Here is a 22706-nt window from a genome sequence, read left to right on the forward strand (position 1 = left end):
GGGGAACAAGCTTCCTGTTGACGTGTGTGTCAGAGGATCCCACTGGACATGGCAGGGGACCTGGAACAGCTTATAAGAAAGGAACGAAATGGAACCCAAAGCCTTTGCCGGCATCGAGAGAGCAGAGCCCATGTGTAGTCTGTGACTTCTCCCTTGTCACTTTAGTTACAGTCGGCATGGTGATCAACCCCCATGCGGTGAGGTGTTGGGCTCCAGAAGGCCTGTTAGGGTAAACGCTTGTCTAGGACTAGGTCTAAGCTCTCTAGAAAATGCCAGAATGGGGCCTGCAAGACTTTTGTTTTAAATTTTTAACAAAAATGGGTACTCAGGGCACTCAGTGACATATCATGGGCATCAAGGTAAAGAACCAGGTTCAAAGGGCAACAGCCTGCATAGCTGGTGGGCCTGCCCTGTGGCTCTGTCTTTCCGTGGCCCTGCCCTGTGGGCCTGCCCTGTGGCCCTGTCTTTCCGTGGCCCTGCCCTGTGGCCCTGTCTTTCCGTGGCTCAGTAGAAAGATCTCTGGGTCATCGGGGCACTTTTGTACAGCCACCATGAGGGGCCCAGACAATGACAGCTCAGGGGCATGCTGCTGGGACCTGTGATGAGCAGAGCCAGGCAGGAGGTAGCCTTGTGTCAGGGACTTTGGCAAAGCCTCTGCCCTGAGCAGGCAAGGCATCTGGCAATTGAATTCAACATATTTGGCACCAGAAGACACAGGAGATTTATCATCTAATCAGCTCAGGGACAGGCTCTGGGGGTGGGTACAATCTCATGCCCCTCTTCCAGGCCACCTACCACCACGGCGGGGTGGGGGTGGGGGGTACAGAATCTCAAGTCTCACCCAGAGGATGTCAATGCAATTCCAAACACCCTAAGAGGCTCTGAAGCCACAATAATGGCCACAAACCAAAGCAACAGAATAACTCCACAGAGCCCTGGGGGCAAAGGTTGACGTCCAGGATCAATGTACCATCACATACCAACAAATTAGAAAGTATAAGGAAAGAAATTACCACACTTGATAGAGCAAGGGTCAAGAACTAAATTCGGAGAGAAGCACAAAACTAAGCTAAAGACAAAACCAAGTAACAACACAGTGACTGAAACAAAGGGTTTTTTTTCCGATGGGAAAGGAACACCTGAGTTACAGAAGCTGCTCTCAAAGTGAAATGTGGATGCAGGTCTGTCTCTGACCCTTTCTTAGGAACCAGAACTGTGAACAGATGCGTCAGACATCATTCTGCTTCTGCATGATAGAGACAAAATAGCCCCAAAGCTGGTCAAGCCACTTGGGCTAAGCCGAGCCGAGCCAAAGCAGCTGACATCTGGTGGGAGATGGGAGTGCCCTTGCCCCGGAAGAGACTCCAAACAAGGCAGTGACTAGGGATGGGGGGGACACAAGTGTGCAAAGGCCATTTCTGTACTCTAGGTACAAACAGCTGAAAGATGGCCTTGCCTGCATGATGTAGGGGTACACTTCACACCCTATGAAATATTTAACCCCCCATAACAAGTGCATTTATTGTGCATTTGAAAACAAAAACAAGATGTACTTTCTTTAAGAGAAAGTTCAGTGTACAAGGAGCAGACTCCTGGAGGGCCTGACAACTTCTCATGCTGCTGCAATATTCAACGGCTTTATCCCAACCACAGCGGAGCCACAGCTACCCAGTATGCGCTTCCAGTGAGACAGGAGGGGGCACTTACTCTGAACGCAAGGGGCAAAATTTGGGTTTTTATCTTCAGGCTTGCCATATTTCCTCAAGCATTCTGAAAGAGAGAGACAGACAACAGTCAGTTGTCATCCCTGGGGTAGCACAGGTATCCAAATTAGTGCCAAGTGACAGTTTCTTTTCACCTGGATACATGGATCTTCAGTGAGTGTATAGTCTAGCTGTCAGTATAAAGCACTTGGTGGTAAGTATCCCCAATGTGACAGAAAATCAACTCCAGAACGGGTGAGTGCTGGAGCCTCCTATCAACAGAACACCATGAACTTTAACACAGTCTGTCTATGGCCAAAGAACTGAATTTCAAGATTTCAGGATCTGAATTTCAGGAAACATTGTCCTTCCTCTGAAAGTAGAACTGCTCTTGGGGTTCCCTCACAAGCCTGCAGGGCACTAGACCTGGCAGACACATGTGTTCCACAAGGGAGCCAGGAGCAGAGCACTGGAACACAGACCATACATGATGGCTGCCTATGATGGTGTTCAGCCGCTCTGCCTGGCCCTTCTTAGGTCACTGTTGACCGTCCACATTTGAGAAGACAGTGTGGACAGCGAAAGTACAGTTAAGATGCATGGACGGGCTATCTCCCTCTGCTGGGCACTAGAGATGGCCCAAGGCTAGTTGGGCTAGTGTAGGGATCAGAGAGAGGCCTGAATGAGTGAAGTCCTGAGTGAACGTGTATTTGGAGATGGGCAAAGCTTGCCAAGGACTCCAAGGCCAATTGATCCATGGGAAATTGGATCAAGAGGAATGGCAAAGCTTTCCTTGAAAAGGTGTGTTTACGAGCAATCGATCAGTGTGTGCAGAGACTCCACCCCCTCCCAGATGTTGACAGGCTGATACTGCTCATCTACAGAGGCCAATGAGACTAGCTAAGCCTTCCCCGCTCTGTGTCATACCTATTAACCCCCGTGGGGTTCTGGGTGGCAGTTATTGCGAACTCCCACGGATCCCAGCTTGACTGTAACTGTCTGTCCCTTCTCTAGTCCCCTGTGTCCACTAGCCCAGATTCTGGTACCCAACCCTGGAGAGTCACAGCAGGCAAGTCACTGGTCCTCTGTGCTACAGCTTGATACAGACTACAGTCAGGTGCCTCCTGGACAGAAGGCCAGCCTCTTATCCAAAAGTGTGTTGATAAGTCCAAAGACTAAGAACAGACACTTCTTACAAGCAATATACATACAGCCAAAGTACTTTGGGTATTGACCAAACAGCACCCAGAGAATTTAGGACTTCTTGAGGGAGCAAAGTAACTGCCCTGTAGACTAAAACCCTATTTTTTCCCCTGTTTCTCCTGTAAGAGCATATTGGTATTTCTTATGCCACTATGTGCTGAGCTGAGAGTATGTGTGTGTTCCTGTTCAAACTACGTAAAAACCTTCTGCAAGGTTCTAAGTTTTAACCAATAATAAAGCAAATATTGATAAACACATCACACAGGAGCAAATTTTTTTGTGAGGGGGTGGTCCTCAATAATCTCAGAAGTACAGAGTCCTGAGACCAGAAACTTTGAGGGCATGCAATTAGCCATACTTCCAGATGTGGGCAGGGCCTGGAATCAAAGAAGACATTTGCAAATGGCAGTGTTAGTCTGAGTCTCAGGCAACTTGGAATTAAAATGGTGTGTGTATGTGTGTGTGTGTGTGTGTGTGTGTGTGTGTATACACACACATATATACACACACACACACACACAAAAACCACACTCATGTTTTGATCCATGTGCACTCAGCGGCTCTAACCTCACAACTTCCTCCTCCCAGGAATAAGATGGTAATGGGATTTCCCTGACATGAAACAGACACTAGGCCTGTGTGACAATGAAGCTACCATGGCACCTTTGACTTACCTTGGTATCTTGGATAGAAATAGTCCTGTGGAAAGAAGAAGGCGAGAGTTAACCGACACAGCATGAGGCCTCATAAAGAGGATGTAATTGTTTAATCAAGCCTGGAGACAGGGACACAGAAGCAAGAACCTTGCACTGCGGCTGGCTCCCTCAACAGTAGAGCTCCTTGGTAGCCCTGTCAGAAAGGATGACCCCTGAGAGAAGCATGGGGGCGGGAAGCCTCTGCTGACTCAGCTTCTGCAGGATCACCGCAGAGCCTGACTGCAGAGCATGACTGTGCGGCCACCTTCAGGAAGAAGCAAGTCAGTGTCACCCATAGCTAGTCAGAGGGTGCCTCCCACGTTTCCTGAGAGAATGCACGTGGAAGGATAGGAACATTCCAGGTAGCCCAGTGTCAGTTCAAGGACACAGACTTAGGGATTTGTCTTAGGGATTCTATTGCTTTGGATGAAACACCATGACCAAAATCAAGTTGGGGAGGAAATGGTGTATCTGGCTTACACTTCTACATTGTAGTCCATCATTGAAGGAAATCAGGACAGGAACTCAAGCAGGGCAGAACCTGGAGACAGGAGCTGATGCAGAGGCCATGGAGGGGTGCTGCTTACTGGCTTGCTCCCCATGGCTTGCTCAGTCTGCTTTCTTATAGAACCCAGGACCACCAGCTCAGGGAAATGGCTGGATGCTCTTTCATTAATCAATAATTAAGAAAATGTCCTACAACCCAAGCTTATGGAGGCATTTTCTTAATCCATGTTCCCTCCTCTCAGCTGAGTCACGCTGATATAAAACTATTCAGCACAACTGATCCCTTGTCAACTTGACACGCAAACACACTGACATTAAATCACCTTTCCTCTCACACTCATCCCCAAGATCTCACGATAAAAACATGGATAACATAGTCCCACAGTCCTTACAAATTCAAACATATTAAAAGCTCAGTCCCTTTAAAATATCCAGACTCTTAAAGATCCAGAACCTCCTTTTAAAGTTTGAAATCTCTCAACTGTGGGCTCCTCCAACAGGCTTGGGTCACTTCCTGGCTCTGTCCTCTGCAGCACACACGGATCTTCCAGGCTCTGGTTGGCTCCACTCCACCGCTGCTGTTCTTGGTGGTCATCCACGGTACTGGAATCTCCAAAATGCTGGGGTCCTCTGCTGTAACTGGGCTACTCTTTCACCAATAGCCTCTCCTGGGCTCTCTTCAGGGACACCAATCCTGCCACACAGTGCCAACTTCAGCTGCTCCACATGACCCTTCACGCCTTCAAAACCAGCACCATCTGGGTGACTCTTACACTACCAAGTTCGGCTGCCAGCACAAGGTACAACCTTGGCCATGTCTGGAACACGGCTTCTGTGTGTGCTGATTTGCAGGAAACATTTTACCTCAATGATGCTGGTCTACCGCTAATTCCTCAGCTCCAGCTGGCCAGCATCCAGTATCTCAGCAAAGCAAAGGTTTCACTTTAGTAGTTCTGGTGTCTTGTTAACCACAGCTGATTCTTCAGCCCCAGCTGACCAGAACCACAGAATGTTAATTCAAAATAACAAATGGCCCTGATGGAGTCTTTAAAGTTCCCTCTGAAACTTCACAAGCCAGGCCCCCACTGTCCGCACTGCCCTCAACATTCTTGTCTTCCAAGCTCAACACTCGTGGCTCTTCTAGTCGAAAGTTCCAAACTCTTTCCACAATCCTCCCCCAAACACATGATCAGGTCTCTCACAGGAATAACCTACTCTCCTGTACCAACTTCTGTCTTAGTCAGGATTCCATAGCTGCAATGAACACCATGACCAAAAGCAAATTGGGGAGGAAAGGTTTTATCTGGCTGACATTTCCATGTTGTAGTCCATCACTGAAGGAAGTCAGGACAGGAACTCAAGCAGGGCAGGAACCTGGAGGCAGGAGCTGGTGCAGAGGCCATGGAGGGGTGCTATTTACTGGCTTACTCAGCCTGCTTTCTTATAGAAAGCAGAGATGGCATCACTCACAATGGGCTGCCCTGCCCCCAAACAGTCACTAATTAAGAAAATGCCCTACAGGCTTGTCTACAGCCTTATCTTATGGGGCATTTTTGTAATTGAGATTCCCTGCCTGCAGATGACGCCAGTGTGAATCAAGTTGACATAGAACCATCCAGCACGATTCTCAGCCTTAGGTGTTCCCTGTCATTGTTTGTGTACATTATCTTGGTAAAACAAGTTCTCTGGCTAAGCATAAGGCTGTACACGAGGGACCTTTTCTGTCTCTGTATCCCTACATTGTACACAAGTGTATAAGAGCATTCTGGCCATCCAGGGACAGTCACAGGATGGCTAGAAGCCTGTTCAGGAATGTTGTGAGCAACAGGCAGCCAGACAGGCCCAAAGCCACAGACCCCCAGCAGAGAGCGTTCCCCCTCCCCACAAACATACCCGCCCCACAACGGGAAAGGCGGCTCTGTTTGCCTTCCCCCACTGTTCTCATTGGTCAGGGGCTATGTGGATGAGAACAGTGGTAACAGGGATGGAATAAGCTGGAGTATGGTTCCTGTGACTGGGGGGCGAGAGACTGCTCAGGTGATTTTTTCCAGGTTTAGAAACAATATCAGGAAAGCACATAGATGACAAAATGCCCTTCCTGTCACAGAGCCAAGTGTGGGGATGCAGCCAGCAAGCATGGGGAGAAGTTTGTTGTTTATGTGGACAGGAAGAGCCTTCCCAGCCATTTGCATGGAAAGGCCAAAGGTAACAGAGCGCTGCCTAGTCTCCGCCATGGTACTGCTGTGGGGTCCGGCTTGAGGCCAGCCCGAGGCCAGCCCGAGGCCAGCTTTTCTCCTGGAAGGATGCAGCCATTCTGACATCCAGCTCAGAAGGACCCGGTGACTGTTGAAGCTTCCCGAGAGTGACATGGCTCAGAACGGATCTCCCCGTCCCCCAGCACAGGGACCAGGTGGGATCCACGGCTTCTAGCTATCATTCTTCCTGGCCTCCTTGGAGGGCCTCACCAAGGCAGACTGCAGCTGGAGAGCTTCAGTGGCTGCCTGATCAGACTAAGTCAGACAGTCTATGCTCCAAGACAGACAAAACCCATATAAGAGGACAAGGTCGGCTGCGTGCATTATCAAGATGGAGAAACATCTGAGTCCAAAGTGGGGTGAACTGACATCACTTTCATAATTACAAGAAGGACACCCCAACTGCCAACCCCACGCCACACAACTGGGAAGGTTCCAGTTTACAGCTGCTACCTGTAGAACATCCTTCTCACCTGGATCTGTAAGTCCTCTCAGACTCTTAGAGGCCAAGACAGCTCTGCCTAGCAGAAATGAGGCAGTGGACTAAAATCTGAGCTTTCAGTCCTACTCTTGACTTCCTCATGGTAGGGCGTCAGGGGACAGGCAAGTTATGTTACACAGCATCTCCATCATATACAGGCCTCACATAGAAGGGCACCCCCCCAAAAAAAAAAATTTTGCTTCCACAGGCAGTATCGGGCTCACACCATACACAGGCCCCATGAATGCTCACACCATACACAGGCCCCATGAATGCTCACACCATACACAGGCCCCATGAATGCTCACACCATACACAGGCCCCATGAATGCTCACACCATACACAGGCCCCATGAATGCTCACACCATACACAGGCCCCGTGAATGCTCACACCATACACAGGCCCCGTGAATGCTCAGACCATACACAGGCCCTGTGAATGCTCACACCATACACAGGCCCCATGAATGCTCACACCATATACAGGCCCCATGAATGCTCACACCCAGACCATCAGTAGGCCTCAGGAGTGCTGCTTTTCATAGACTTTGTGGAGAGCTCATTCCCAGTGAACTCTGGGCATTAGATGCTCCATGTGGAATGAACCCATGTTCTACCTCACCAGCTTGTACACAGAGTGTGAAAGCGTGAGGTGTAAATGGTATTGCTCATCTGAGTTTGGGGAACATTCTATGTACGCATGCACACACCACCACCTATGGCTCCCAAGGTAGTCTCTATCAGAGCAGAGACGTGAAGGCCCAGTTGCAGGGGAAGAGCTTTTAAATTCTGGGGAAAATCCCCTGAGCTTCTAAAGGTAGATCAACGAAACAATTCTACAGTGCTGGACCTGTAAGTGGTTCCGTCTGTCTGTGACCATCCATGACGAGCAAAGGGTCCAAGGAAGGGCTCTGGGCCCACTGAGGTAGGAGCTGTTGGCTAATCCCTAATCCCTCTCTGAGGACAGAGCCTGGGCCCAGAAGTATGCTCTGAGAGATCCTCCTAAGCTAGGTCTACAGCAGGTTTGAGGGATCCATGTGGTAACGTGTATGTCACTATCATGGGCATGAACACTAAAGCAGACTCTGGGTGGTCTAGTACCCATTGCTTTTCTCATGTACTGCATGTCCATGCAGCTCAGAAGAAAACAACTGATGTTTTCAGCTCCTATTTAAAAAAACAAAACCCTTGAAAATACAAAAACACACTTTATAATCTGTCAAGGTCAAACCCAAAGCATGTGCAGGAGGTGCTGGCACCGTGACTGTCAGCAGGGAAAGGCTCTGACAGCATCCCTAAGCCTCAGACAGGGGCTCTGCATGGCTGGAGCCGCTGCAGCTTTCCACTCAACATGTCTTGTAGCCTCTGTGAATGAAGGAAGTACGGACCTTGCCTAGGAGCATTGGGTGAGTAACCTCAGAGGGTCTGGCTTGCTGATCTCCAAGCTCTGATTGTGGAGCCTTTCACTTTGCCTGTTTCCTGAAGGATATTTTCCAAACACCTTCGCCCTGGTAGGCCCCTCGCTATCATCCATAGCACCCAGTGCCCACAGAACCAGAGGGGCTTGTCTCCTTCCCAAGCTCACCTCCAGGACCCTAGGAGGCTAGTCCTGTCTCCTGACCCATTTGCCAGACTCAAGCCTATGCCAGGCCAGCTCTGAAGAGTGACAGACAGTTTGGCCATGGCTTGGTGGCCCAGGACTGCAAAACCCTACCCTCAAGGTCTGCGGTAGCAAACACCATGAAGAAATTGATGAGGGAAGAGGACGGGAGACTTGGAGAGGGGGACTCAGAGAGCAGCCGAGAGAATGTGAATGTGCGCGCGCGCGCGCGTGTGTGTGTGTGTGTGTGTGTGTGTGTGTGTGTGTGTGTGTGTATCTCAGTGTGGGTACGAGTGTCTATGCAGGCATATGAATATGTACACATGCGTTGGGGGCATGTGTCTAGGCAGAGTATTCCACCTGATGTCCCTTCTCTGCCAAGCCTCAGAGAGTCCCGTTTCCTGCTAGGATATCCCCTTCCTTAAACTTCCTAAACTGAGTCTGTCCCTGTGGTGTAGTGTTCTAAGAGGAAATGGGGGGGGGGGAGGCTTGGGGGGGGGTGTTCCACCTGCCCTGGAGCTGGCCTTCCCCAAGCTGTCCTTGGAGAGCCCACCATCTAGGAAAAATGTCCTTGGTGGGTAGACCATGGTTTAAAACGTGGTCACCTAGGTATGAGTTCAGCATCAGAGAAGGGCCATGGCCCTGCTGGCTAGGCAGGGACAGTGAACTAGGGCTACTGAGAGGTAAGGGGTAGTCAGGGTAGGAGGGGGCTCTCCTTCAGCTCCTGGGGTGTTAATCCTCACAGCCAGCTAGCCAGCCCCGTGACGAATCTTGCAATACTACACTTTGTATCTTAAATAAAACAAGGTACCAATCAGGCCCCAGGCTTGAGTTTTTCTTGATTAGGAACCTCTCGAGGCAAACATCCTAAACTGGAGACACAGACTTAAAGGATTAGGGAAATTACTGAAGAGATTCTGTAGGACCTCACCTGCCTGCGGGGCTTCAACCTTGGGCCTCTGTGAAATTAACAACTGGGACAGGGAACCCAGCCAATGAGAATGAAGTGCCCGGAAGGGATAGTAACAATAAAATGGGAAAAAAGCAGATAACAGAGAAGCTGTGGGGGAGAGAAGGGACAGGGTGAGAGTGATTAGAAGTGGCCAGGGCTGCCACCACAGGGGAGCAGCCACTGAGGAATGTGGGTGGAGGCGCACAGGAAATGTGTGGAGGGGGACCTGCACTCCCTCCCGGGAGAGAGTTAACCAGAAGCTCCCAGTGTGTCTGTGAAGTCTGCTCTACTCACTGGAGGGCTGAGGGCTGAACACTTGGCCTCCCAGGGTCAGAAGAAATCCTAACAGAGCAGAAAACCCTGTGGTTCCTCTCGTGTGTGTGTGGGGGGAGGAGCGGGGGTTAGCCGCTTGATTCCAGATGCCTAGGCCTACCCCGTATGGAGGGCAGGACCACGCTCTCATTCCCTTCCCAGGGCCCTGAGAATGAATAGCAAGGGTAAAGAGCCACAGGTGTGCACATTTGTGATAGCTACAATTGGCCAGGACACCACTCAGAGCAACAGGTGGCTCGTCTACCCCAGCCCTGTAAATCCACGAGGGCAGGGAGCATACAACAGGATTCTAATTAGGCACAGAATACAATTCTAGCAAGCGTTGAGTGCTTTTACCAAGAAAACATTGACTCCTCATTCAGGCCCCCAAGAGGACTTGGATGAAGGCCTGGCACCTCTACCTTCATTTTTATCTGTCTCCTTTATGTTAGGTCACGTGCTCAGCTTTGCATGTAGGCATGCTAATCACTCAAGCATTGTCTACATAGGAGCCGTACAGCTATCTCACCCCTGCAAGGCTGGCCGCACAAAGATAAGAGCACACTTTGAAGGATCTGTCAACACTGTGTGTCTTGTCCCACCACCACCACCCCCCACCCCCCACCCCTGAGGGAAGCTAAATGTCTCAAGGAACAACAAGGTCTCAGAGAGGTCACTGAGAACAATTATTATGAAGGAAGCTGTGCTCCCGGGACCACCTTGTCCCTGCAAAGAGTAAGGACTTCCGACCACGTCTCAGAACCAGAACTGAGGCAGCACCAGCCAGAACACACTGGTCAAGCCCTGCTTACCTCGGCATACCTCATGCCCCCACGCCTTAAGCCTTCTATTAAAACTTAAAGCTCATGTCAGTATCCCAAAGACAGCCTAAAGTCACCGACCCCCTGATCCGGTCCTTTTCTCAGAGGGTATTGATTAAATCTCCACCCTCCACTTCTCACCATTTCCGGTCTCCGTGGGTACAGTGGTACAGGTGGCTAAGCCTAAGTCTTGGGGACTCCCAAACCTGGCCCTTCTGCCCTAAAATTTCACTTACAAGATCAGCCCTTGTGTGCGGTCCTGCCTGGCCCAGCAGTCAGGATTTCCTAGGACCACTGGGGAAACTGGTCCGTCAGGTGTTCTGTAGACCACAGCTTCTCATTGTCACACACAATGTCCCGGTAAGCCCAGGCCATGCTGCTTGTCTAGACTGTCTGTGGCTTCCTTCAACACAAGAAACGAGCTACATTTCAAGGCCAGGAAAACTGAACTAGCATTTTCTTAGGAAGAGCAGTCCTTTCCCATTCTTCCCAGGCCATGGAGATGAGTGGTGCTTGCAGGACCATTGGCCCTGGTCTTAGGTCTCCCCAAGGATATGGAGTAGGGGAGACTCCAGTCAAAGGTCCCTGCTGGCGGACACCATGTCTCCGGAGCACAGCTTTGCCCGACCCCTTCCTGCGGCTTGCCTCATAGGGTCATGGCAACAGGAGAAAGGTGACTAGCCGCCAGATCAAGGTGGGTAGCAGCCAAGCAAGAGCTTTGATTTGGAACTCTGTGCACAGAGGCCAGGGGGCAGGCTGGGCACCAAGGTTAGTAATTCCCACACCACAGGCAAGAGGTACAGGTCAGGCACCCAAGCTGACTCATGAGAGGAAAATTCATGTGTCAGGGTATAGGGGCTGCAGAATGAGAGAGAGCTGTGGACCATTCTAGATGGCTCTGATGGAACAGGTGTCTGCCAAGTCCTGATGGAGACAGGCTGTGACAGGACCAGAGGGACTGCCTTTTCCAGCATGATAGCTTGGAGTTTCATCCAAATACAGAAAGGAAGGGAAAAGCTTCCCATGGACTGAAGAGAAGTTTGAAAGAGACGGGGGTGGGGGTGGGGTCCTAAATACACTGCTCTTTTTCATGTCTTCATTTCACACCTTTGCAAATCAAATTATAATTAAAACACAAAAGCAATGGAAACCAGAGGGACTTGACTCAAGAGGAGCCGCTCCATGTCCAGGCAGCCAGGAGGGGCCAGCTTGGGCCTGTCTGCCCTGGCAAGCAGGCAGGCAGGCTGCAGAGGGGCGGGACTCCACAGCTGGGCGGTGGCCTTCTCGCTTTCAACTCTTGTCATCACAAGCCCTGTCCACACTCTGAATGGCAGAGAGCTCCATGGGAGGGTGGAGTTGTAGCTCACACAACCAGCCACCTAAGTCCCCAGCCCAGGCGACCAAGGACCCGGATCCCTGCCCTAGACTTGGTAGCTGAACTCCTTGGGTGGAGAGTAATCATCATCAAAGACAGGCAAACAGCAAGGGTATAAAAAGATTAGCAATCTGCCCTTCTACCGCTGTTGATGCCTCGGGCAGTACCCTGGGGGGAGGGGGAGGACACGCAGCTTGCCACCTGATCTTGGCTTCCACGCTGGAGAGCAGTGCCAAAGCAGCTCCGTCGTCATCGACGACAGCTGTAGCACCGGTATCCGAAAAGCAGCTTTGACAGGGATTGTGTCCAGTCAGCCGATTAGACGGGAGTCAAGGCAAAGGCCCTCGCGGCTCACACAGACCCATCCTTTTTATCACGTGGTCCTTATTTCATCCCAGAAGAATTCTTTGAAAGGAAAAATGCCAGCGGAACCCAAACTTGTGAAACCAATACCAATTTGGCAGGTGACGGGAGGCCCTCTGCACCACTGCGGAGGCTTGGGTGCTTAGAATCCAGATCTTAACCTCGGGCATGCCCTAATCTGGGGCGTGTTCCCCCGTGAACCCACTCAGCCCTCACATTCACCTTTATGGAGGCTCCTGTGCACACACGGGCTGCTGGCTGCAGTTGGCTGTATGCCTGCTCCGTTCCCCAAGGACATTATTAATAGAAGTTTGTCCTGGGCCAGCACGGCCCTCACAGAGGCAGGTGCTGGTCCTTCCCTACGCTCCTCCCCGTCCCTCCATATGCATGCTCTTTGCACAATTCCAGCCATCGTATTTTTGGACCTGCTGTAGCAAGCAATTCCAGCCTTGAGATCTTTCAATTCCTCTTTCAGGAAAACCCTGGGTCCCTCTGGAGGAAGACCAAAGAAGAGCTCCGCCCCTCACCTCCAAGCCAATTTGGGGACAGGGCAACCTGAGGAAGCCTTGGGTTTTCAAACCACTGTTTCTTTCCCATGGGCGCCTTTCCTTTGGGGATAGGAGAAAGTTTAGTTTGAACACGTCTTCAAAAGGGCTTCCCTCAGAGGCTCCTGCATGGGCCTCGGCGGACCTCACTCTCGGACACGCCTCCTCCTGCTCCTGAAAAGGAGAGGACTTGGGGTCCCCAGAGGAGCTGGGGCTCAAGAGTAGTGAAGTACAAGGGGGTGGGCACAAAGCTCGGTGTCCAAGAGTTCTGCGGTGCGCGCAGCGGCACGATCCCCACAAGGATCCTCAAGCTTCCAGAAAGGGTGTCTGGGATTCCACAGTTCCCCCCACCCCGATCCCCCCAGACCTGCGCTGGGTGGGAGTCAGGACTCGTGGCATCCAGAAGTACGGGTTCTGGGACGCGCAGGCCCCACCCTGAGACCTCGGCGCCCACTCACCGTCTCGGGGTCATTCTCGAACACCTCTCTGGCCTCCTCCTTGGTGCACACCTCCTCCACGCACTCCCGTTCCAGGTGGCCCTGCTTGGCTTCCTCAAAGACTTGGTAGGCGCGGCGCTGCCTGGGCCGCAGGAACTGCGCCGCTTCTCGTGCCCGCAGCAGCACAGCTGCAGAAAGAAGGGTGTGCAGTCAACCTGCACCCACTCGGGGGTATGTCTTGGGTCGGGGTTTCCGGGGACCATGATGCCCGTGTATCTGGGATGCTCCGGGACCGTGATGCCTTGAGCCCAGAGGTCGGGGGCCAGGATGCCTGGGTGTCTGGGGCACTCCGCACCAGGATGCTGCGGCCGGGTGCAGGCCTGGCGCCCCACTGCAGGGGGCGGTGGGGTTTGGGGGCCCGCGCGGTACTCACTGTGGGAAGACTCGGAGGCCAGCAGGAGCAGCAGAAGCGCAGTGCCCAGGGCGGCGGCGGGCCCGGGCGGTGGCGGCATGGCGAGGCCCGGGCCGGGGAGCCCGGCAGCCGGGAACGTGCAGTCAAAGCACCCGGGAGGCTGAAGCGAGCCGCGGACGCCGCGAGACAGGGGCTCCGGTCATCCTGGCCAGGCGGCGGTGAAGGTCACATCCCGGCGGCGGCGCAGCGCCGCACCCGGCGCTCGCTGCGGTTCTGGGCCCAGAAGGAGGCTGCGGATGGGGGCGGGGCTTGGGGCGGGTGGGGTGGGGCCTAGGCCGGGTGGGGCGGGGCCTTTGGGGGCGGGGCCGAGCTGGATGAGGCGAGGCGCTGGCTGACTAGTTTGACTCCAGTATCCTCAAAGAAATTTCTCTGCCATCATGACCTAGAATGCGGTAAAATAAAGGAGACCAAGATCTGGCGCCCTGGTGAAGTGCAATTTGGCTGTTTTCTACCCCTCCTCTGCAGACATCGTTTCTGGACTCTTCATTCTTGGGCACATTTTTTTAAGATTTAAAATCCACACAAAGGTCATACCCAAATGTCATGGAGGTCCACAGTGCAAGATGATGTTGTTCCCTTTGTAATCTGATTTCCACACCACTGGCTGAAAGCAGCGTTGTGTGTTCTCCAGGACCAAAGCTCCCTGACCTCTTGTCTCAGAACACTTTGCAAAGTTATATGCAAACACACAGACACACACACACCCCTTACAGACCAACCATAGGACGCAGCCAGCCAGACCCCAAGAGAGGATCTGCTCCCGAGACACTCTTACCTCAACATGCTGATGGAAAAGGATTAGGGAGTTACTCCCTTTCCCTGGGTAAGTGCAACCCAGATTCTTGGAAGCACACAAGGTCATTACTGGTGGAATTCTTTAAGGTCACTCATTTGAAGGTGGAGTTAAACAAATATGTTAATTTCAGAGAAATGAATGTCATGGGAATAATCTTGAAAGGAAATTAAAAATTGAATAGATAAGCCATCTGTGCTTGCTTCCAAACCGGAATCACGGCACTCCCATGAAACAAAGCCAAATGCTTCAGAAGCCAGAGAGCACCCCAAATTCCCAAGGCTGCTTCAGCCCTATAAACACTATCATGCACTTGGGAGGAATATTTGCCTTATTAATTATCTGCTCTTTCTTTTTTTTTTTTTTTTTTTTTTTTTTGGTTTTTCGAGACAGGGTTTCTCTGTGTAGCTTTGCGCCTTTCCTGGGACTCACTTGGTAGTCCAGGCTGGCCTCGAACTCACAGAGATCCGCCTGGCTCTGCCTCCCGAGTGCTGGGATTAAAGGCGTGCGCCACCACCGCCCGGCTGCTCTTTCTTAAGAAGAAACACTGTTTCCAAAAATGTGGGTGGATATTCATGAATCTCATGGTGAGGATGGCATTGCTGTCCACCATTTCCTAGGGTCCTAAGTCCGGCCATGGTTGGAGGTCAAGTGGTTTGCAGGCTCCTGCACATCATCTGCAGCTGCTGCCTGTGCACCTGTGGAATTCTGGAGGAGCAATGCAGGTCCATCCCCCCCCCCACTCCCCCACTCTCCACCCCCGCCCCGCTCACACCCACCCACCCATGAGAGGAGGCTTCTCTGGCTTCTAGGGTGTGGCCATGGCTCAGATGACCCAAAGCCAGTACTGCCTCAACTAGGTAGAAAGTCATCCAGGTCCTGTGGCTCCCTGAAGCCCAGACCTCAGTCTCCCCCTCACCTCACTCTCAGTGCAGTCTTTCTTCTGAGTATACCAGTGAAGATGTCTCCAGTTACAGTTACAGTGTACCAGTGAAGATGTCTCCCGTTACAGTGTACCAGTGAAGATGTCTCCCGTTACAGTTACAGTGTACCAGTGAAGATGTCTCCCGTTACAGTATACCAGTGAAGATGTCTCCCGTTACAGTATACCAGTAAAGATGTCTCCCGTTACAGTTACAGTATACCAGTGAAGATGTCTCCAGTTACAGTTACAGTACACCAGTAAAGATGTCTCCCGTTACAGTGTACCAGTGAAGATGTCTCCCGTTACAGTTACAGTGTACCAGTGAAGATGTCTCCCGTTACAGTATACCAGTGAAGATGTCTCCCGTTACAGTTACAGTGTACCAGTGAAGATGTCTCCCGTTACAGTTACAGTATACCAGGGAAGATGTCTCCCGTTACAGTGTACCAGTGAAGATGTCTCCAGTTACAGTTACAGTGTACCAGTGAAGATGTCTCCCATTACAGTGTACCAGTGAAGATGTCTCCCATTACAGTATACCAGTGAAAATGTCTCTCGTTATATAGATATTTGGCTTACTAAGGTGTATTCACTTCCTGGTTTTGATTTAGAAAATGGAGCAAGGAAGAAGCAAATGTGGAGGGCAGTGGAAGATTGATGACTGGAGGTCACTTTAAAATCTTCAAACAAGTTACTGGTACCAAAAAAAAAAAAAAAAAAAGTTTTCTAGGGCAGAAATGGAAAATGAGTAAGAAAAAACCTGGGAAATATTCCATGTTTGATGTACCCTGAACTGGGAAAGGTGAGGCGGATGACTCAGCCCCACAGAGTGGGGGGTCAGAGCTGTCTGGGGTGTTGTAAGAAGGAAAGCTGCTGGCTTCTCTCATCAGGAACAAAGTGGGGTGACTTGTGGAGGCCAGGTGGAAGCAAGGCATCTGGACAGAACCAGTTCTACACTGTCTCCACTGCCACATCTCTGTTCCGTACACATTAGCTGTGAACCTCGTTTTTGTTTGAAACGAGTTGTCCTGGGTGTGGACCAACCAACATTCCGTTTGGTTTCTGTTTGTTTGTGGTTTTGATAGCCTCATCAATACATGGACAAGCTGCACCTCTAAGCTAGATTTTGACATTCCCGAGACCTACGTGGATTCCTGTGATGCCACCGTAGTCAGATGCCACCGTAGTCAGGTGCCCTGGGCCCCTGTTAACCCTTCCTTCTCCGTGTCTCTCCTCCCCTGAGTTCCCATGCTCTAGAAAGAAGCTTCTGCCACTACACATTCTCCTGCAGTTTCTAGCATCGCATCTAAAAGCAAATCTGTATTATACACGTTTTTCTGCTCGGCCTTTTCAACCTTTGCTCAGCATATTCCGTTGTAAGGATATATACTACCTATTGATGGACATTAGACTTGGTTTTTTTTTTTCCATTGGAAAATAGGCTGTGAACACTTATGGACCATTTATGTAGAAATTATCATATACAGATATGCTTTCATTTCTCATTTTTCATTTTAAGCAAGAAGTTTATTTAAACAGCAAGATGCCTGGCTTGAAGAAAAAAACTATTTAGGATCATTTTGTTCAAGAGTAATTTACAGATTGTCCTACATGTAACAGGCTATGTACAAAAGTTATAAAATTATCCTTGGTTTTACAATGATCAATGAAAAACATTAAAATTCTCCAACTGAACAAGGTATGTGTGGTAGTTTAAATGTCATTGGCCCCCATAAGCTCACAGGAAGTGGCAGTATTAGGAGGTGTGGTTTTGTTGGAGGAAGTGTGTCACTGTGGGGTCCAGCTTTGAGTTCTCCTGTGCTCAAGCTGCTCCCAGTGTCTGAGACCACTCCCTGTTGCCTGTAAGACGTAGACTTTTCAGCTATTTTTCCAGCACCATGTCTGCCTGCACACTGCCATGCTCCCCACCATGATGATAATGGACTTAACCTCTGAAACTGTAAGCCAGCCCCAATTAAATGTTTCCTTTATAAGAGTTGCTGTGGTCATGGCGTCTCTTCACAGCAAGAGAAACCCTCAGTAAGACAGTGTGCAAAGATTTTATGTTGTTGGGTTCTCCTGTTAAAACAATGAGAACAAAATAACTTACTGGACTGTGAAGATAAGAGATGAATGAGCATGCCACTAACGGAGAAAGGGGGATATTTTCACAGAACCAATACTTTCCCCAGATCATCCCCATCTGAAGTCAACTAAAACACAACACTGGCCATTTAGTTAAAAAAAAGAAAAAGAAAAAGAAAAAAATTGCAATGTGCTTGTGCACATACCCAGTTATTTTATCTACAATAATGAAATGGGACAGGGAAATGAAAGAACAGAGAAAACTATACTGTAGTAGTCAGGCTGTGGTGGACCCAAATTGCAGCTAATTGAGAATGTATTCTTGGGCTATAACAAACTTCTGGAGTAAAGCAGCAGGTTCCTTTTTTAGTAGACTCCTGTCTGCTGCTGGAACACATCAATCGTTTCTTTTCCCGCCTTTTCCAACTGTGCAGGTGTGTCTGTGCCATTGGTTGTCGCCCATCAAATGGAATCTGATCTGCCTCAATGACAAACCTTGTCCTTCACAATAGGCTCCGTTAGTTCAGGAAATGGTGTCTGGCTCCTAATCTTCATCTGCGCCGCAGAACCATCTGCCCGCCACCTTCAAATTAATAGGACGGGTGTTCTCGGTCTCGACTACTTCCTTGGGTTTCTCCTCGGCTGTGGTGAGTGCCAGAGCCTCCTCAGCTACCCCTTCACAAAAGAGGCACCGGGCCCCCACTGAAGGAGCACACAGCTGGCACCAGGGTGGCAGATTAAGGAGGTAGCTTGAATTTCTTTTTTTCATTCATTCATTCATTCATTCATTCATTCATTCAGTGTGTCGCACATCTACAACCTGTACGAGTCTCTCTCTCCTTCAACTATGTGAATCCCAGGGACTGAACTCAGATCTTCAGGTTTGGCTGCAGATGCCTTTACACCTAAGCTGTCTCAACAGCCCATGCTTTCATTTCTCCCTGGAAAACACCTAAGAGCTGTGGTTGGGATGGAAAATAAATGAAAACAATAGTATTTTTTTAAAAAAGGAAAACACCTCAGAGAAGAGTGGCTGGCTCACGTGGCAGATATTCATTTAGCTTTTAGAGAAAACAGAAGCACTTTCCCTAAGTGATTGTGTCCTTTCACACCCACCTGCAGTGTATAAAGGTTCTAGTTCCAACTTCAGCAATGTTTGCCGCAGGCTTTAAATGTCGGCATTTTAGTGGATACACAGGGATATCCCGTTGTTTAAACTTGAATTTCCCTACCAGCTCCTGATTTTAAGTAGTTTAGTGTGCCTTTGTCAACCAAAGGACTCCTCTGCTGAAGTGTGTGTTTAAATTTCCTTCCTCCCTCGGTCCTTCTTTCCTTCCTGTTGAAGATGTTTGTTTTTCCAATCGTTTCAAAAATTCTTTAAATAGTCCAGATGAAAGTCCCTTATCAGATGTGTGGTTTGTAAATATTTATTTCCAGCCTGTGGCTTGTGTTTTCAATTCTATTATTAGAATTGTCTTTCAAAGAGCAGGCTTCTTAAGTTTGAGATAATGTCCCTCTTTTTTTTTATGCTTTTGATGTTATATTTGTCCAATCAGATATCATAAAGATTTTATTCTAGAAATGACTGCAAAGTTAAGTGTTATGTTTAGGAACGTGATCCATTTTAAATTAGGGATACTTTATTCAGGTGAATAATCATTTGGTCATCAATAGTGTTGACCTGTTAGTCAGCATTCTGAATAAACGGTTGAGGAACAGATCTCTACATGTGTGTATACATGTGGTAACCGTATGCACTTGTCCTAGCCCTGGTTACCAAAGACCACTCGACCTCTGGTCTCTTGTCTTTGTGTCAGCAATCAATTGATTGTACATGTGTAGGTCTGTTTATTGACTCTGTTCTGTTCAATTTATTTCTCTTTAAAGTTAATACCACACTTTTTTCTTCTGACAGGGTTCCTCTGTGTAGCCTTGGCTGTTCTAGAACTCACTCTGTAGATCAGGGTGGCCTCTGCCTCCTGAGAGCTGGGACCATACTTCTTTATCATAGTAGATTTATAATAATTGAAGTCAGGTAGTATGAATATTCAAATGTTCCCTTCTTCCTCAAAATTGTTAGTTTATTCTGTTTCTTCGTTTGCATATGAATTTTAGGGGAGCCCTCCTAAAAAGATGTGCTGAATTTTAATTAGGCTTACATTGAATCTATAAATCAGTTTGGAGAGTAAACATTTTTACAGTCTCCTGTCTCCTGATCTGTGGATGTGGTTAACATCTTTTAATTATTATACAGGCCTTAGGTTATCTCAGTAATATTTCACTGTCGGGAGTGGTGTATATACACCAAGACTTGTTCCTCAGCATTTCATCCTCGTTCAGTGGGTTTTAGTTTTGAAGCAGGGTTTTATTATGTAGTTCAGGCTGACCTCAAACACCCACCACTCTATCTCTCTCTGTGTGTGTGTGTGTGTGTGTGTGTGTGTGTGTGTGTGTGTGTGTGCAAGCCAGAAGTCAACCTCTACAGAAGACCTCCAAGTTGTGGAGAGTGGGTCTTTTATTCAGCTCTAACTGGCTGGCCTGCAAGCCCCAGAGATCTTCCCATTTCCACCTCCCTAGAGCTGGAATTAAAAGCAGTTGACACCATGCCTGGATTAAAAAAACAAGCAAAGCAAAAAACAAAACAAAAACAAAAACCCAACCAAACAAAAAGAACCCACTTTTTAATAGGTTCTGGGGATCAAACTGAGACCTTCATGGTTGCATAGCCAAAACTTTACCAGCTGAGCTGTTTCTCCAGATCTAAACTCAAACTCTTGGTCCTCCTTCCTTTATTCCCCCAGTTCTGGCGTTACAGGTGTGTGCCACTGTGCCTAGTGTGGATTTTTTAAAATTAATTTCTCTGTATATGAGTGTCTGCCTGCATGTGTGTGTGTGTGTATACTCCTTGTTTATGTATATGAGTGTCTGCATGTGTGTGTGTATACTCCTTGTCTATGTATATGAGTGTCTGCCTGCATGTTTGTGTGTACACTCCTTGTCTATGTATATGAGTGTCTGTCTGCATGTGTGTGTGTATAGTTCTTGTCTATGTATATGAGTGTTTCCCTGCATGTGTGTCTGTATACTCCTTGTGTGCTTGGTGCCCACAAAGCCCAGAAGAGGGAGTCAGATCCCTGAACTAGAGCTAAAGATGCTTGTGAGCTGCCATGTAGATGCTGGGAATTAAACACTGGTCCTCTGCAGGAGCAGCAAGTGCTCTTAACCTCTCAGACATCCCTCCATGTCACCAAGGATTTTTGTTTGTTTGTTTGTTTTCAATTTCAATCTCTGATTGCTTAAACATTGAATTTTGTTTGTTTATCTTGTATCATATGATTTTAACTCTATTAATAGCTTTGGTGCTATTTTCCTTTAGGCTCAGTAGGAAGTTTTGCAGAGGTGATCGATCACACCATCTGTATAGCTAAAACCTTCAATTCGCTCCTTTGCGACACATTTTTACTTCTTTTCTTGGCTCATCATACCACTTAGTGACCTCTGTTGCAATGCAGACATGACGGGGACGTCCCTCCTGTTCCTGATCCCACCAGGCAGTATCCCAGTCCTTCATCAAGCTGAGACCGTTCCTGTTTACTCTGGGTTTCCTGTGAATCCTCCTTTCTAAATCAGGGATGGGGCTGAAGAGAGGGCTCAGCCATTAAAGGTTATTAGGCTCACAACCAAAAATACAGGGATGGATATGGAAATGAATGAAATGCTTCTTCTATATCTGTCGAGGTGACCATGCTGGTTCTTTTCCCCTTCTTTAATATGTGAGTGGCCTTGATTGATCAAATGTTGAGTGAACCCTGTGTTGCTGGGTTGGCCCCACTTGATTCTGATGAATTATTCTATTATTGTTGCTTTGTTGATGAGAATCCTTATTGTAAAGGGATCGCTCTGCTGGTTTCTTTCTTTTTTTTTTTTTTTTTCTTTTTTTCCAGACAGGCTTTCTCTGTGTAGTTTTGATGCCTGTCCTGGATCTTGCTCTGTAGACCAGGCTGGCCTTGAATTCACAGAGATCCGCCTGGCTCTGCCTCACAAGTGCTGGGATTAAAGGCATGCGCCACCACCGCCCGGCTCATTTTTTATGTTTATCTGGTAGGGTGACTGATGAATTCTGGCCTCACAGAATCAGTGTTTATTTCTTCCGTTTCACGAAGAATGGTGTTGTTTGGTTAAGTGACTGCCATCAGTCACCAGCGATGCCATGAAGATCTTGGACTGTCATTGTGGAGATGCCTTCATGGTTACATTTGGCTTCTGTAACAGGCACAGGGCTGCTCTCTCTCCAGGCTGTGGTGGGGACTCTCACCTTTACCTTGTCAGTTTTTCTCAGGGCACACTCTCCTCTGCCACCCAGTGTCCAATTCCTCCAAATCTGTCCTTTCCTATGATTGTCTATTGCTAATTATTTCAGGGTAGGTCTAGACCCTGATATTCTGCCCTGTCCAGAGGCAAAAATCCCCAGTCACATTTTAATGAATATTTTCCAGCCATGCTTTGCTACCTACTATAGAAATGAATTTAGTGTTTTTCTAACCAATAGATTTAAAAAATAATTTTATTTTATTTTTATGTGTGTGGGTGTTTTGCCTGCATATGTATCTCTGTATCACATGCATGCCTGGCACCCAGAGAAGACAGAAGAGGGCATCAGATCTCTTGGAACTGGAGTTACAGATGGTTGTGAATCAGCATGTGGATGCTGGGAATTGAACCTTAGTCCTCTGTAAGAGCAGACAGGGCTCTTAACTACAGAGCCATCTCTACAGCCCCCTAACCAGTAGACTTTTAAAGGTACAGAATACAGAGCCTCGGGGCCTGTCTTCAGTGGGTCGGAATCTCCCATTTCCACTATACATGCTTGTGTGCACGCAATGACTCGCCTATAATATGATGCTAACCTTTGTGAGTGAAAGTGGTCTCGTCACTCTGAAGGGAAAGTCCTTGTGAAGAGTGTCCCAGCGGCTCTAGGTGCCGTTGTATTCTGCTTTTTCAGGATGCTCTCGGCATTAGAACCCAGAATTCTGGCCCCAGAACCAAGATGTCTTCCACTCACTCTATCCTCTTGGAACCTCCTTTTACAGCCTGACATTTAACAAGGGCATTTTTCAGCCAAATGTCCATATAGAAGTATCTTTACGGAGTGTTGCACTGATTTTCCAACAGGAAACAATA

General features: G+C 48.8%; 1 protein-coding gene and 1 pseudogene across 1 annotated transcript in view; both read right to left on the reverse strand.

Annotated features, from left to right (window-relative positions):
* Window positions 1–13931, reverse strand: part of Gas6 (growth arrest specific 6) — a 31405-nt gene extending 17474 nt beyond the window's left edge. The window contains exons 1-4 of the mRNA XM_059244284.1: window positions 13684–13931; window positions 13272–13438; window positions 3581–3605; window positions 1708–1770 (exon numbers count right to left, since the gene is read on the reverse strand). Coding sequence (XP_059100267.1) covers window positions 1708–1770; window positions 3581–3605; window positions 13272–13438; window positions 13684–13762 — 334 coding nt within the window. The 5' untranslated portion in view covers window positions 13763–13931. The remainder of the gene's footprint in view (window positions 1–1707; window positions 1771–3580; window positions 3606–13271; window positions 13439–13683) is intronic.
* Window positions 13932–17891: 3960 nt separating this feature from the next.
* Window positions 17892–21756, reverse strand: LOC131894682 (small ubiquitin-related modifier 2-A-like; annotated as a pseudogene).
* Between the last annotated feature and the right edge of the window lie 950 nt (window positions 21757–22706).

Source organism: Peromyscus eremicus, chromosome 17 (genome assembly GCF_949786415.1).
Source record: "Peromyscus eremicus chromosome 17, PerEre_H2_v1, whole genome shotgun sequence".
Classification (NCBI taxonomy): domain Eukaryota; kingdom Metazoa; phylum Chordata; class Mammalia; order Rodentia; family Cricetidae; genus Peromyscus; species Peromyscus eremicus.